We start from the raw sequence: 17,422 nt of genomic DNA, 5'->3' as shown, positions 1-17,422 counted from the left end.
AAATATACTGGTGGCAATGACTTATCTGCAAATCAATTTTGCGTCTAAAAAAGGGTGGAAATAAGACCTACAAATTACAAGTAGTACAATGGTGTACAATATGTTTTTTTCACGTTTGCAATGTTTTTTTTGTGTGATTTTATTACACGATTCAGCATTTTTGATATTTAGTTGGACAACACGAATGTTCCTGTTGTAGCATTTTCAGTTTTGTAGCACATTTTTTAGGAAGATTTTGAGCTCTTTTGAAATATTGCACCGAGAATTATAATTATAAACTAAAATAGAATTATGATTATTTAGCTGTGGTCTACCTCAGGTAGGAATCTAGGAGTTGATTACAGATGTCCATGGGCAGTAGCCACTCACCACCAGATGGACTGTATACTCGTCTGCTACTCCTATATTATAAAAATTAGATAATTCCGCTAAATGGAAGAAGTTTTTATATTGAACGGTATTGTATCGATGCGTATGAGGCATGACGCCATTGGCTCCGATTAGCGTTTCAGCGTGTATGTAACGGAATCTTTGAACTCAATTTTTACCCACTTTGAACGGTCTGATTAATTTAAAATTTTGAACAATTATCAAGAACCGATGACAATACACGATTTTAATAATTTTATCCCATTTTCATCATCGGGATCGTCAGCAAACAGGATTACCGATTTTCCTTGTGCGATTTTAGCGCCGGTTTTAGTTTTAAAACTATAATTATTTGAAAATATAATTCATATTTATTAAAATGGGGGTCATTCCATTATTATTTGATTCCTTAATACTGTCATGATTCCAAATGAAGGTAGCACGGATGACTCATATGCATTGTTTTGAAGTGCACGGTAGTTCCACTTCATCATCATCATCAGTCCATTACTGTCCAACTGCTGGGCACGGGTCTCCTCTCAGAATGAGAAGGATTAGGCCATAGTCCACCGCGCTGGACAAGTGCGTATTGGTAGACTTCACATACCTTTGAGAACTCTTTTTAATCGCTCAAGTATGCAGGTTTCCTCACGATATTTTCCTTTACTTAAAGCAAGTAATAATTAATTTCTAATACGCACATAACTTTGAAATATCATAGGTGCGTGCCTGGGATTTGAACCTCGGACCCATCGTTTGAGAGGCCGCCTTTCAACCGCTAAACTATCACTGCTTGTGTTTCGTGTTTTCACCTATGTCATTAAAATTCATAATCTATATCTTATATAAAGATATGTATATTTCTTATGTGCGTGTGTATGTCACTGAACTCCTAAACGACTGGACTGATTTTTATGAAATTTGTGGTGTGTGTTCAAGGGGACTTGAGAATGGTTTAGATTCACAATTTAGTCCGTGGGAAAAGGTTTTTTTAATTAATTTTTAATTCGTAAGTAGTTATAGAATCGGAAACTATGCATTTGATCAAGTGATGATCTTTAGCAAAGTTGTTGTCCAAGAGCCCACGAGGGTTTGGGAGTTGGTAAGACCAATTTTCGACAGAGGGCACCACTGTCATTCCATGCAAGTACAAATTTTCCGTTTTATGTATGTCATATTAATTCTTTAAAATGCGGGCGAAGCCGCGGGCATCACTAGTAATTATATAAAATGAATGTTTGTCTGTATGTCCTGTATAGAATCGTAAATGCATTTGATCATGTGATGATCTTTAGCAAAGTTGTTGTATGAGCCCACGACGGTTTCTGAGTTGGTACGACCAATTCTCGACAGATGGCGCCACTGTCATTCCAATGAAGGTACAAATTTTCAGTTATATGTTTGTCATGTTATTTTTTTAAACGCGGACGAAGCCGCGGGCATTTATAGTATGAAATATTTCTAAAAGGACAAAATCCTGCCAAGAAGGACCATTTTGCGCTGCACATAAATGTAATTTTTATATATATTTTTATTTTGTTTTATTGTATGTTCGTGTGTTTACAGTTTTCTGTAGACGAGGAGGCTGGTAAGAGGCAGATCTACCACCGCTACTGTATGGAACGCGCTGCGGCCCACATGGCACATATATTCACCACCGTTTCTGATATTACTGGTATGTATTATAAAAAAATATTATAATTTCGAAATTAAAAAGGAAAAAAAATATACAGGAAAATAGTAATATTACATATGTATTACTTATAGTAGCAGATTGGCATGTCAGTTAATCTGATCGTAAGTGGCTACTGAGTATGGACATCTGTAACCAACCCTAGATAAGATTAGATTCCTACCTGTGTTTGGCAGTCCACCGCGTTGGACAAGTGCGTATTTCACTTCACATACCTTTGAGATTTTTTTATAAATCTCTCAGGTATGCAGGTTTCCTCACGATGTTTTCCTTCACCGTTTTTAGCAAGTGATAATTAGTTTCTAATACGCACATAACTTTGAAAAATCACAGGTGCGTGCTTGGGATTTGAACCTCGAACCCCTCGATCGGGAGGCCGAGTTTCTTAACCACTAGGCTATCACTGCCTTACCACACGTTACCATGTATCTGTTTTTTCTTATTAGTGTTGCTTTTATTTCATCTAGTGTCGAAACATAACCGCTCTAAAGAAGTATTCACCTTAATAAAGATGATATTTTTGTGGTTCGACTCTGGCGGCACAATCGCCACACCTGTTATAACAGCAGTGTAGCGCTGCTGTGTTCTGGTTAGAAGTGTGGTAAGGGAGACAGACTTCTCCGAGGCATTCCAGCTTAGTCAACATGGGTAGCGGCGCATCTGTGCCCGACCTCAGGTAAGATAATCTTATCTGGGGTTGATTACAGATGTCCATGTGCGGCAGTCGCCACTTACTATCAGGTGGACTGCATGCTCGTCTGCTACTCTTATATTATAAAAATGGACATACTTTTCCTTTGCATGTTCATTTGTGGCTTCAATATAAAAAAAATCAACCCCAGATGTGACTAGGCTCCTCCTACCCGAGATCAGCCCCTAAGTGTTTTTATTAAAGTGTACTTTAATAAAGATGTTTCAGCTAATTGTTTCATGTTTTCAGGCTACGAAGCGGAACACCTGTTGAAACGTAAGCCGGACATCATAACACCCAACGGATTGAATGTTAAGAAGTTTTCAGCGCTCCATGAATTTCAGAACTTACATGCGCTCGCTAAGGAGAAGATTAATGAGTTTGCTCGTGGACATTTTTATGGGTCAGTTTGTTTGTTTCTTTGTTTGTTTGTGTCGTTCTTTCTTTCTTTCTTACTTTCTTTCTTTATTACCCGCGACGGAACGGAGACAGTATATGCGTTTGGGGTGAGTGATTTTACAAACCTATGTTATAGTCCGCGTAAAACTGCTAGTCCACTCTGATTATAGAAATGAATCGCGCCGCCATAGCAAATTGTATGACTACACCTGCTCGCAACAACTTCAGACCGGACTAGCAGTTTGGCGTGGAGTATACCATTTATCTCCAAAACCACGGGTATGATTTTTATGCGGTTTTCAGTGATGTGCTTTGATTTTTTATTTATATAAAGTAGAAATAGTAAACGAGCATGCAGTCTGATGGTAAGGCTACTGCCGCGTGGACTATGGACATCTGTAATCAACCACAGATAAGATAAGATTCTTATTTGACGTCAACCACAGAATTGTTACCTCTGAGGACTAAACTGGAACGCCTTGAACAAATACGAATCTGGCGGCACCACACCTATTTCTAGCTAATAACAGCAGTGTAGCGCTACTGTGTTCTGGTTTGAAGTGTGGTAAGAGACACTTATCCGAGACGTTCCAAATTAGTCCTGAGGGATAGCAACCCTGTCTCCACCCTCAGGTAGAACTCTAACTCTATCTGGGGTTGATTACAGTTGTATACGGCAGTGACTTACCATCAGGTGGACTGCATGCTTATTTGCTAGTTGTATGTAAAATACTACTAATATTTTTTATTTTTTGATTTATTCCAGGCACTTCAATTTCGACCTGGACAAGACCCTTTATTTCTTCATCGCCGGTCGTTACGAGTTCGGTAATAAGGGCGCTGACATCTTTATAGAGGCCCTAGCAAGACTTAATCATTATTTGAAGGTAGGCTACAATATTTCTTAAATTATGGTATATTGAATATGTTTTAAAAATAATTATTGAGTAATATATCTTATGATAAAGACATTTCAAGGTGGTAGAACACTTTGTGGTTCGACTTCGGCAGCGCCACCGCAACACCTATTTCTGTTATAACAGCAGTGTTAAGCGCTGCTGTGTTCCGGTTTGAAGGGTGTGGTAAGGGAGACATACTTTTCCGAGGCGTTCTAGCTTAGTCCTCAGGGGTAGTGGCGTATCTGTGATCGACCTCAGGTAGGAATATCTAATCCTATCTGGGGTTGACAGATGTTCATGGGCGACAGTAGCCACTTACCATCAGGTGGACTGCATGCTCGTCTGCTACTACTATATTATAAAAAAAATATTTTGGACCCCATAGGTGGAGCTGTCTTCCCAAGCTCACTAATAGATTTTGAAGGTTATAGAAGGGATTATTATTCTAATAAATTATAGTTTAAAAACTAAAAACCACACTTAAATCGCACAGGGAAAATCGTTAATCCTGATTCCTGACAATCCTGATGAGGTGAACGGGATAAAATTATTAAAATCGTGTATTGTCATCGGTTCTTGATAATTGTTCAAAATTTTAAATTCATCGGACCGTTCAAAATGGGTAAAAATCGTGTTCAAAGATTCCGTTACATACATACATACATACATACATACATACATGCAACCCAAGCTAATAAAAGCGTCTTAAAAAGCGTGTTAATAATGGGATATTTGTTTTCAGTCTTCAGGTTCAGAGATGACAGTGATAGCGTTCCTGATATTCCCGGCGAAGACTAACAACTTCAACGTGGAGAGTCTCCGGGGCCACGCGGTCACCAAGTCTCTCCGCGACACCATACAGGACATACAGCAGAAGATCGGGAAGCGCATGTATGATATATGCCTGAGGTGAGTCGACTAGGAGTGTAATGTCCTAGCAGATTGCAGAGGGTAATGTCTTTTGTGTATGTATTATGAATGACAATTGACTCGATTGTTTTTATACGTTTGTGGAGGGTAATGTTTTAACATATTGCGGAAGGTAATGTTTTACCATATTGTGCAGGGTAATCTTTTTTGCGTATGTGATGAATGACAATTGACTCGATTGTTTTTATACGTTTGTGGAGGGTAATGTTTTTCAAGCGTGTATGAATGTGATATATGTCTAAAGGGAGTAGATTATTTTCACTCGATTGCGGAAGGTAATGTTTGACGTGATTGCGGAGGGTAATGTTTTGAGCGTAAATATGCATGTGTGTCTGAAACTTATTTAATTATGTCTACTCGACCGCGGAGTGGAAGACTAACAATTTCAACGTGGAGTCTCCGGGGCCACGCGGTCACCAAGTCCCTGCGCGACACCATACAGGACATACAGCAGAAGATCGGGAAGCGCATGTATGATATATGCCTGAGGTGAGTCGATTGTGGAGGGTAATGTTGTATAGTCCACGCCAAACTGCTAGTCCGCTTTGACGGTGTTGCGAGCAGTGGTCATACAATTTGCTATGGCGACGCGGTTCATTTCTATGTTATAATAGATTGCAGAGGGTAATGTTTCTTTTCGTATGTATGATATATGCCTTCGTTTAGTCAACTTTTTAACACGATTGTGGAGGGTAATGTTTTTACCAAATTATGCCCATCATGTTTTACCATATAAAGATATATGCCTCAGGTGAGTAAATGGCGGAGGATAATGTTTTACCAATTTGCGGAATGTAATGTTTTACGTATGAATGATATATGTCAGGCGAGTAAATGGCGGAGGGTAATGTTTTACCAATTTGCGGAATGTAATGTTTTACGTATGAATGATATATGTCAGGCGAGTAAATGGCGGAGGATAATGTTTTACCAATTTGCGGAATGTTATGTTTTACGTATGAATGATATATGTCAGGCGAGTAAATGGCGGAGGGTAATGTTTTACCAATTTGCGGAATGTAATGTTTTACGTATGAATGATATATGTCAGGCGAGTAAATGGCGGAGGGTAATGTTTTACCAATTTGCGGAATGTAATGTTTTACGTATGAATGATATATGTCAGGCGAGTAAATGGCGGAGGATAATGTTTTACCAATTTGCGGAATGTAATGTTTTACGTATGAATGATATATGTCAGGCGAGTAAATGGCGGAGGGTAATGTTTTACCAATTTGCGGAATGTAATGTTTTACGTATGAATGATATATGTCAGGCGAGTAAATGGCGGAGGATAATGTTTTACCAATTTGCGGAATGTAATGTTTTACGTATGAATGATATATGTCAGGCGAGTAAATGGCGGAGGATAATGTTTTACTAATTTGCGGAATGTAATGTTTTACGTATGAATGATATATGTCAGGCGAGTAAACGGCGGAGGGTAATGTTTTGTGTGATTGCAGCGTGTAATGTTTTTACGTGACTATAGAGGTTAATGTTTTTCGAGTGTGTATATCTATCATGTGTGCCTGAGGTGATCCGATAATTATACCCTATACAGAGGGTAATGTTTTACGAACTATACTAGACCTACCTTTCAAAATTTTAAAAATTCTTAGCTTCTTACCTTAAGCACTGATTTCATTTATTTTTGCAGAGGTCATCTACCAGACGCGTCAGATCTTCTGCATAAGGACGATACAGTGCGCCTGAAGAGGTGTATCTACGCGCTGCAGAGGGATGGGTTACCGCCGGTTACTACGCACAATGTTGTAAGTATCTATTACTCCACTGTCCCACTGTTGGGCACAAGACCTAAACAATTATACCTGAGTGTAATTATTAAGCGTTGTTCAGTGTTTTGATCCCCTGGGGGGTCACGAAGACTATAAATGGGTCGCGAAACCTCAGTAACAAAACAATATACATTTCAAAAACATACCCAGACGACCCGCGTGGCGGAGCGGTCACCATACCGGTCTGATGCGCAAAGGGTCCCGGGTTCGATCCCCGGCCAGACAGATATCTGAATGACGAATTTAGATTTCTGTTTCTGGGTCTGGGTGTTTGTGTATTTGTCTGTGTGTGTGTCCATGGCACCCACGACACAGGGAATCCTAGTGTGGGGCTGTGAGTGTAGAAAGCGTTTGCGTTTTGTTTGTTTGTATATATTAGTAATACTGGCTACCAACCCAGTACAGGGGCCCTTGCGTCTTGTTTTTACAATTGTACTTTAATCAATAAAACATTTTCATTTTTATTCTTATTTATACCACATTATGTTTCAAATATGAAATATGTACAATATTTTTTTTATTTACATGATTAAGTATCGGTTTAAAATAAAGTGCATACTCGAAATTTTAATATTTTTACACCGATTACGTCGCGACAAACGCCTTTAAATATTTTTAGTATGGTAAGGTTAGGTTAGGTTAGTAGTTAAAACAAGGTTAGTAAATAAGATAAGATAAGATAAGATAAAATACTCTTTATTGCACACTTACAGTTGAAATTTTACAATACACAATATACATAACAGGTAAAACAGTATGCAATAGGCGGTCTTATCGCTAAGTAGCGATCTCTTCCAGACAACCTATGCATGAAAAAGAAAAGAGAGACAAGCGAAGAAAGGAGGATAGTGTGCGTGAAGTTAGAGAAGGATTAGGTTATAAAGGATAGGATACATTTAGTATTAGTGTTAAAGCAACAAAAATAGAGAGAAAAAACAACACAAACAAAACAATGACACGGTACACATGAAAAAGACGAAAACGAGGCGGAATTTCATACGTACCAATAAATACCTATAAAGTAAATACCTCTTTTTAACACGCTTTTATTAACTTAATAATGTATTTTTATACTAATGTTGTGATGTTTCGCGACCTCCTTACTCTTGGTTTAAGATGATTTACGACACCCCAGGGGAACAGTAAATATCTTAAACAACTACAACATCAGTATAAAAAATATTATTAATTTATATTGTTTTTTATACAGATGTGAGGTTTAGCGGCCCCCTTACTCTTGCTTTACGATGATTTACGACCCCCTAGGGGAGCTACTCAAATATTACTAATTCGATATGGCGACGAAAGAAATAGACCCTTAAAATATATATTTTCTGTCAACAGGTAGACGATTGGAGTGATCCAGTCTTGAATTCCATCAGAAGGTGTCAACTCTTCAATACCATCCATGATAGTGTTAAAGTAAGTGTTCATTTATATCTTTATATTTATACATTCCTTATGTGCGTGTGTATGTCACTGAACTCCTCCTAAACGACTGGACTGATTTTGATGAAATTTGTTGTGTGTGTTCAAGGAGACTTGAGAATGGTTTAGATTCACAATTGAGTCCGTGGGAAAAGGTTTTTTTTAATTAATTTTTAATTCGTAAGTAGTTATAGAATCGGAAACTATGCATTTGATCAAGTGATGATCTTTAGCAAAGTTGTTGTCCAAGAGCCCACGAGGGTTTGGGAGTTGGTAAGACCAATTTTCGACAGATGGCACCACTGTCATTCCAATGCAGGTACAAATTTTCCGTTTTATGTATGTCATATTATTTCTTTAAAATGCGGGCGAAGCCGCGGGCACCACTAGTATTTTATAAGATAGAAGGTAAATAAGCTAGGAGTCCACCTGATGGTCCAACACTGTCGTACGGACATCTGTAACCTACTCCATATAGAACAGGTTCTACCTGAAGCCGATCACAGTTGCCATTCTTGAGGACTAAGCCTGGCCGCACACATTCGTTCGTTTACAGAACGGAAAAAAAAACGGAAGTGTGGGCGGCAGTTGGAACATTTTATACAATACTAGCTGACCTGGAAAACTTTGTACCGTCTCAGAATCTATTTATCAAATATATTTAATATAAAATATAGCCTATGTTACTCTTAGATAATGTAGATTTCGAATGGTGAAACAATTTTTAAAATCGGGCCAGTAGTTTTTGAGCCTATTCATTACAACCAAACAAACCAACAAAGTTTTCCTCTTTATAATATGTATTAGTGTAGAAAATAGCATTCAGGTTCCCGAATCCGGAAACTGAATACGGAAACGTAACAAGGAAAACGAACGTATGCGGGCCAGCTTTAGATTGTCGCTTCATATGTAAGTCAGAAATGGTGGTACCTTCCTGGCCGAATTGTATTGGTTTTAAAGGTAGAACCTTCTGTGGTTCGACTCCGGCAACACCACACCTATTTCTGTTATAACAGCAGTGTTAAGCGCTGCTGTGTTCTGGTTTGAAGTGTGGTAAGGGAGACATACTTGTCCGAGGCGTTCCAGCTGTTCCAGCAGTCCTCATGGGTAGTGGAGCTGCTAATCTCATATTATCTGGGGTTGATTGCAGATGTGTATGGGTGACAGTAGCCACTTAGCATCAAGTAGACTGCATGCTCGTCTGTAACGTTTGTATTATAAAAAAAAAAATAAGAAAATGGTGGTTGAAAGATACCGCTATTTTTCGGCGTTTTTCGCTTTTGAATTGTAATAGGTGGTTCAAATTTTCACAATGAATTCACTTCTATAACTAAGATAACGAATACTAAAAATAAATTTTAGTTTGATCGATCGATTATTAGTATTTGTTGTTATAGCTGCCGCCGCTATACTCTGTAAATAATAATTCAAGTGTCTATCTATTACGGTTGAAGAGATAAGCCCTGTGACAGACGGACAGATAGAAGGTTTAGTAATAGGGTTCCGTTTTTACCCTTTGGGTAAAGTACCCTAAAAGCAACCATTTTTAAGCATTATTTTGTAACCCCCAGGTGATATTCCACCCTGAGTTCCTGACCTCCACCAACCCCCTCTTCGGTCTGGACTACGAGGAGTTCGTCAGGGGGTGCCATTTGGGGGTGTTCCCCTCCTACTACGAGCCCTGGGGGTACACCCCCGCGGAGTGCACCGTCATGGGGATACCGAGCATCACCACCAATTTGTCAGGTGAGATTTTTTTACTGTGGAGGGTAATGTTTCCACCAATTTTTCAGGTGAGTTTTCAATATTTTTATCCCACTGTGGAGGGTAGTTTCCATCTTTTTGTCAGGTGAGTTTTTTTAAATACTTCATCCAAGTGTGGAGGGTAATGTTTTCACCAATTAATCTGGTGAGTTTTTTTAAATACTTTTACACTACTGTGGAGAGTAGTGGAGGGTAATGTCTCCACCAATTTGTCAGGTGAGTTTTTTAAAATAAACCTTTACCCGGCTGTGGAAGGTAATGTTTTCACTAATTTATCAGACGAGTTTTTTAAACACTTAATCCAAGTGTGGAGGGTAATGTTTCCACCAATTTATCAGACGAGTTTTTTAAACACTTAATCCAAGTGTGGAGGGTAATGTTTCCACCAATTTATCAGACGAGTTTTTTAAACACTTTATCCAAGTGTGGAGGGTAATGTTTCCACCAATTTATCAGACGAGTTTTTTAAACACTTTATCCAAGTGTGGAGGGTAATGTTTCCACCAATTTATCAGACGAGTTTTTAAACACTTTATCCAAGTGTGGAGGGTAATGTTTCCACCAATTTATCAGACGAGTTTTTTAAATACTTTTACAATACTGTGGAGAGTAGTGGAGGGTAATGTCTCCACCAATTTGTCAGGTGAGGTTTTTAAAATATACGTTTAGCCGGCTGTGGAAGGTAATGTTTCCACTCATTTATTAGGCGAGTTTTTTAAATACTTTATCCAAGTGTGGAGGGTAATGTTTTCACCAATTTGCCAGGTGAGTTTTTTAAATACTTTCACACTACTGTGGAGAGTAGTGGAGAGTAATGTCTCCACCAATTTGTCAGGTGAGTTTTTTAAAATATACCTTTAGCCGGCTGTGGAAGGTAATGTTTCCACCAATTTATCAGACGAGTTTTTTAAACACTTTGTCCAAGTGTGGAGGGTAATGTTTCCACCAATTTATCAGACGAGTTTTTTAAACACTTTATCCAAGTGTGGAGGGTAATGTTTCCACCAATTTATCAGACGAGTTTTTTAAACACTTTATCCAAGTGTGGAGGGTAATGTTTCCACCAATTTTTCAGACGAGTTTTTTAAACACTTTATCCAAGTGTGGAGGGTAATGTTTCCACCAATTTATCAGACGATTTTTTTAAATACTTTTACAATACTGTGGAGAGTAGTGGAGGGTAATGTCTCCACCAATTTGTCAGGTGAGTTTTTTAAAATGTACCTTTAGCCGGCTGTGGAAGGTAATGTTTCCACTCATTTATTAGGCGAGTTTTTTAAATACTTTATTATAGTGTGGAGGGTAATGTTTTCACAAATTTATTAGGCGAGTTTTTTTAAATACTTCTATTCGTCTCTGGGTAATGTTCGCTACATTATATCGGGTGTGTTTATTTAACACTTATCCGACTGTGGAGGGTAATGTATCCAATACTTTGTCAAGTGAGTTTTTTAATACTTTTATCCGACTTTGGAAAACATTTCCCATGTTTCCACCAATTCCACCAACCAGGTATATAACTATACGAGACTGGTTTTAAGTTTTTTTTAATTATAATTTATTACTAAATAACTCACTTTAACGATTTTTTTCAATGAAATTAATGCTTCGATCACTAATAAGAACTTAATGTAATAAATATGTTCAGAGATTGTTTTCTATTAATATATAACTAATTTTGCCCCCAGGTTTCGGTTGCTTCATGCAGGAGCACATAGCGGACCCGATGTCCTACGGTATATATGTGGTCGATCGAAGATATATATCTCTAGAAGGCTCTGTTCAACAGCTCGCTCAATACATGTTTGATTTTACCAAGTGAGTTCATATTTTTTTTTTTAGTTTGTCAATTTTTTTTGCGTGTGGCAGGAGGCGGCACATGCCATAATATTGCCAGGAAAAAAAAAACTAGCTAAGACGTGCAACAATTTAACTATTATGTACTTAAGATTTTTTATTTAATGCAAGAAATATTTATTTTATTGCCAAATATTATAAGGTCTATTAAAAGTTTTTTGCACACTAATTTTGCCTTTCGCCTGCACAGTCCTGTCCCAGAGTTACTGGAAGAAATTCCATTTTGGAATAAGCAATCCTTTGTAGTTTATATCTATTATTAGGACACTCGTCTGGAAATTATTTAAAAACAACTTTTATAAACCGAGAACGTTTTACTTTACTTCACTAAGTTAACAAAATAACAAGTAAGCACACAAATTATAGATTCGACAACAAAAGTGGCACAGTACCTAACGTTCTTTACAATGATCGGAAAATAACTACCCAGAAGGCGATCTACAGTGCCTTTTTATATGCCCATTTTTAGATACCCTCATTTGACAATAACATTTTCTATCTTCTACCGTCGTTCCCAACACTATCATTTCTGTATTGTCACAATTTTTGCGTACATGAACTTATTAATTAAATAAATAAAACAAAATTTAATTAATATTTATAATATAATTAAATTAACATAAAAAAATGTATTTTTTGTATTTTTAGACTAACACGGCGACAGCGTATCATCCAAAGAAACAGAACGGAGCGGCTATCTGATCTTATGGATTGGCGGAATCTAGGCATTGTAAGTATTTTTTATAATATAGGAGTAGCAGACGAGCATGCAGTTCACCTGGTAAGTGGCTTCTGCCGCCCATGGACATATGTAATCAACCCCAGATAGTATTAGATATTCCTCCTACCTGAGGTCGGCGACAGACGCGCCGCTACCCCTGAGGACTAAGCTGGAACGCCTCGGAAAAGTCTGTCTCCCTTACCACACCCTTCAAACCGGAACACAGCAGCGCCTAACACTGCTGTTATAACAGAAATACGTGTGGCGGTGGTGCCGCCGGAGAAGAACTACAAAGGGTTCTACCAGCTTCGATGAGAGATGACCACTATTTTTTTGCTAGGGTCGCCACTGTGGAACCCTACTATACTAAAACTACTATACTAAAAAACTATACTACTACTACTACTACTATACTAAAAAAAACTGACTTACCCCCTTTCTCCCCACAGTACTACCGCCAAGCGCGCGCTCAGGCGCTGAAGATAGTCTACCCAGACTACGTGGATCACATGGACATTGAGTTGGGCAAGAGATTCAACTACCCGCGGCCGATATCCGAGCCGCCGAGCCCTACGCACTCCAGTGAGTAGCCCCTTTTACCCCACTATACTCGATTACACTTTTATGGTGGGCAATACCCCACAGTACCCCTTCTGTATCCATTCCACGGTACTCCATTCTAACACACTGTAAACTACTGTACCCCAAAGTACTTCATTAAATCCCAAAGTATCCCTCATTGTAACCCACAGTACTCCCTTCTACTCTAATTTCCCTCAATGTACCCCACGGTGCTCTTCAGTACCCTACTATAATCCGTTGTAACACTGTACTCCATTGTAATCCACAGAACCTCCCAATACTCGATGGGTTCTGGGGGGTTCTGTGGATGTACAATGGTACATTTATGCACCCCAGAGTACCACGTCTGTACCCCACTGTACTCCAATTAGTGGTGCCATTTACTGTACCGGTTCATTTAATTTCATACGTTTTTTTTCATTTTTTTGCAAAAATGTATAAAATTATGGATGATTTAAGTAACTATTTTACGTTATACATTATAGATGAAAAAGTAGGTTTGGAGAAAGAAAATGATTTTGTTTTGTTTGTAAAATTTAGTTAGGGAATGGAGAACGAATGGTTAGAAGAATGAATGAAGGAATGAAGGGGATACTAATAGTGCGGATACTAATCAATGATTTTTGTTATGATTGATTTGTGAGACGAATGACTGAAATATTAAATTAATTGTCTTCTAAAGAAAATAAAATGAACGAATGAGTAATATGATAAATAGTAAATCAAAAAAAAAACATCTTTATTTGCCAAATAAGGTACAAAACTCTGGTTAAATCTGTCCTAAGATACAAAAATCCTCTTATTTTACCATTACGGCGTGCAAATATGGTTATAAACTTAATTTTATGTTAACTTACTTTGTTTTGATCGTACAACACAATTAGTCACATTGGCGTAATTACTAATTACACAATAATATCACATGTCAGTAAAAAATCAAAATAATAATAATAATAATGAAATAGTTACAATTTTTAATTATTCATTTGCCATTCCATTCACACAATCAGCAAATTTTGTATATTCAATATGTACTATAGTTATATGTATTATATGTATAAATCATATCATTATATACATTTCTTGTCACTCATTCATGTATAATACTAAAAATGTATGAAACAGTATACATTTTGTATGTCACTTCTCTCCTACAAAGAGATCGTAACGCCCCCAACGGCGGCTCGCCGCAGCCGCCACGAGACCAACTGGCTGACGTCATCCTACCACAAGGAGATCGAACAGAAGGAGACCAAACTAACGCCGTTATTAGTAATCGATCTATCTATTGTTTTCTCTACGAAACATCGTATTTTGATAATTGCTATTTATTATAAATCGTCGAATGTTGATCTTTGGTTGACAAAAAAGGATAGATTGATTATTGATATTGCAAGAGATTGTTTTGCATAAAAACGATCGTAATTTGACAATTGCTACGTATTATATGTTGTAAAATTTTGATCTTTGGTTGACAAAAAATTGATTGACACATAGATTGATTATTGAGAACGGGCGTAAGATTATTATATTCATTATACATTGACAGAGTAGGTTGTACATGGATACATGAACAGATATGTTATACATGGTTATTAAAAGATAAAGTTTTTATCTTGTCTGTGTCAAGTAAGCGATTAGGTAATGATGTAGGATGAGGATGAACGAATGGATTAAAAGTGAATGAATGAGATATAAAATCCTGATGCAGGTAATAATGAATTTCTTTTGTTACTATTTTTATATTTATTAAGTGAATGAATGAATGACTGGGTATGTTTAAAGGAATGTTTTATAAAATGAATGAAGGAATGAAGGAAGTTTTATTACAATAAACAACCGACCAACATATTTTATACGTTTAATGTGAATCATTTATGTGTATCTATAATAGTATCAATATGTTAATGTTCTCTCGATCACACACTCTTGGTTATAAATATTGTAAAAATCTCTTTCCTGTGAAGAGATCGTAACGCCCCCGACAGCGGCTCGTCGCAGCCGCCACGAGACCAACTGGCTGACGTCGTCCTACCACAAGGAGATCGAGCGACAGAAGGAAACCAAAGACGAGGAGGTCCAAACAACTGACATACAAAAAAAGAAGCTTAACGTCCAAAAATCACTCGAAATCCTCGATATTACTGATGATGATGAAGGTCAGGACCTGGAGGTCAGCTTCGAAAGGACCTTAGAGTTTAATGAGGCAGAGCAGGAGAACTACAGGACGCCGAGCGACTTCCTAGAGCCGTTAAATGAAGCTGTTACCGAACAAATCGACCAATTGATCGCTAAACTGAACGACTGTGTTGAAGAGACCGCGGAGAATTAGGTTGTCGCTTTTGGGATTGGGATTGAGTTGTAGATTTGACACTTGGGGGACTGGGATTGTGTTGTAGAAGTGAGGTTGAGTGGATTTAGTTATAAGCTTTTTCTAGGTAAAAGGAGCGGATACTAGTGTCAAATTTGCTGCAAGCACAAATTAGCACAGTAGAGATAGTTTTAGTTGACTTCTAAGAGTCGTTGAATGAAGCTGCACCGAACAAATCGACCAATTGATCGCTAAACTGAACGATTGTGTTGAAGAGACCGCGGTGAATTAGGTTGTCGCTTTTGAGATTGGGATTGAGTTGTAGATTTGAAATTAGGGAGACTGGGATTGAGTTGTAGAAGTGAGATTGAGTGGAATTAGTTGGTTAAAGGGATTGGGCACTATTGATTTTGTATCACGCACAATTGAGATAGTTTTATATGACTTGAGTCGTTGAATGAAGTTGTTACTGAAAAAATCGATCACTGATCGCTAAACTAAACGACTGTGTTGAGGGGACCGCGGAGAATTAGGTTGTCGCTTTTGGGATTGGGATCGAGTTGTACATTTGAAACTATGTGGATTTAGTTCTAAGCTTTTTCTAGTTAAAGGGATCGGATATTAGTGACTAATTTGCAGAAAGCACAAACAGGCACAGATGAGATAGTTTTATTTTACTTCTTAAGTGACCTTTCTTCATGAAACCTTTCGATCGGCTGATAACGAAACTGAACGACTGTGTTGAAGAGACCACGAAGAATAAGGTTTTATCAGTTTTGGGAGTTTGAGATTGTGTTGTAGATTAGAAACTTGGGGAGGTTAGGATTGAGTTGTAGAAGTGTGATTGAGTGGAAGTAGTTCGTTAAAGGGAGTGGGGGCACTAGTGATTTTGTAGCAAGCACACTTGAGATAGATTTATTTTACTTCTTAGAGATTTATTTTTGATTTTTTTACCATATCAGTAGATTGTACTTGCAATTTTTGAATACGGGAGGGGAGGGTGGGAAGAGTTTTGCTTACTTCAGCTGACATATTGGACATATTGGGGAGTTAAAATTACTAAAATTCTGCTAACGTAATTTTGTCACTATGAAAAGGACTTAGTTCCTAAAATGAAAACTAAAATTTTAAAAATATATTTTCCAGGACTCACAACCCCAGCAGCATCAGTCCACGGGTCTGATGATGAAGACGAGGTCGACGAGGAGAAGGAGCTAGCCGAACTAAGGATCACAGATTAATAATAATAATAGTGGTAGATTAAAAATAATTTAATAGTTTCTATTCCAACTGATTGCACGAGATACTGAGGTATGTTGATGGTATATTTTTGTTGAAATTACATCAGAAATTTTATATTTTATACCGGAAAATTATGAAAAAAACCTAAGTGTTTAGTGGTTCCATATATATGTAATACGAAACATATTTATTTCAGTTATTTTTTTATATATATATAAATGTGTCAAAGTTTTCTCCATAGTGCCTAAAATTTTACTAAAAATTGTTACTATTTTTGCCGCTAGAGGCGCCACTGTGTATGTAATTTAGGTTCATTGATGTCACGAGATGTCAATGTGACAGATTAAGAGGTACAAGTGGCGCCCTCTACTCAGATGTTTAAATCATTGTCTATATAAATTATAATCTATTATAACTCTAAGGGTGTCTCACAATGTCCGAGTAAAGTAATTCGCGAATAGTCGTCGAGTAACCCGCCGAACAATGACGAATATGTAAACGCCGCGACGAGTACAGACGAATGTTTTTTTTTTTTTAATTTACGTTAAAAAACCTACACCTATTAGAGAACGGATCGAAATCGTGGCGAATACCGAATACACCCGAGTGAGTTATTCACATACTTTTACTTAGAGAATATGTAAAGTTTGCAAAACAGATTAATTATGTGTCAGATTTTATTGACAGTAAAATTTACTTACCATTTGTCATTTGGTTCTATTTGAAGTTATTTAAAC

At 37.5% G+C, this 17,422-nt stretch overlaps 1 protein-coding gene across 2 annotated transcripts in view; it reads left to right on the top strand.

The window, feature by feature from the left end:
• Nucleotides 1-17,198, top strand: part of GlyS (glycogen [starch] synthase) — a 35,579-nt gene extending 18,381 nt beyond the window's left edge. For both annotated transcript variants that reach the window (XM_073092421.1, XM_073092420.1), the window contains exons 8-18: nucleotides 1,936-2,044; nucleotides 3,003-3,156; nucleotides 3,919-4,039; nucleotides 4,794-4,960; nucleotides 6,642-6,756; nucleotides 8,125-8,202; nucleotides 9,780-9,954; nucleotides 11,661-11,790; nucleotides 12,478-12,559; nucleotides 13,000-13,132; nucleotides 16,590-17,198. In XM_073092421.1, coding sequence (XP_072948522.1) covers nucleotides 1,936-2,044; nucleotides 3,003-3,156; nucleotides 3,919-4,039; nucleotides 4,794-4,960; nucleotides 6,642-6,756; nucleotides 8,125-8,202; nucleotides 9,780-9,954; nucleotides 11,661-11,790; nucleotides 12,478-12,559; nucleotides 13,000-13,132; nucleotides 16,590-16,684 — 1,359 coding nt within the window. In that variant the 3' untranslated portion in view covers nucleotides 16,685-17,198. The remainder of the gene's footprint in view (nucleotides 1-1,935; nucleotides 2,045-3,002; nucleotides 3,157-3,918; nucleotides 4,040-4,793; nucleotides 4,961-6,641; nucleotides 6,757-8,124; nucleotides 8,203-9,779; nucleotides 9,955-11,660; nucleotides 11,791-12,477; nucleotides 12,560-12,999; nucleotides 13,133-16,589) is intronic.
• Nucleotides 17,199-17,422: the final 224 nt, after the last annotated feature.

Source organism: Epargyreus clarus, unplaced genomic scaffold (assembly GCF_041222505.1).
Source record: "Epargyreus clarus isolate Ecla_fem2 unplaced genomic scaffold, WU_Ecla_fem_2.2 ptg000036l, whole genome shotgun sequence".
Lineage (NCBI taxonomy): Eukaryota > Metazoa > Arthropoda > Insecta > Lepidoptera > Hesperiidae > Epargyreus > Epargyreus clarus.
Note: the sequence above shows the minus strand (reverse complement) of the source record. Positions and strands in the feature narration are given on the sequence as shown.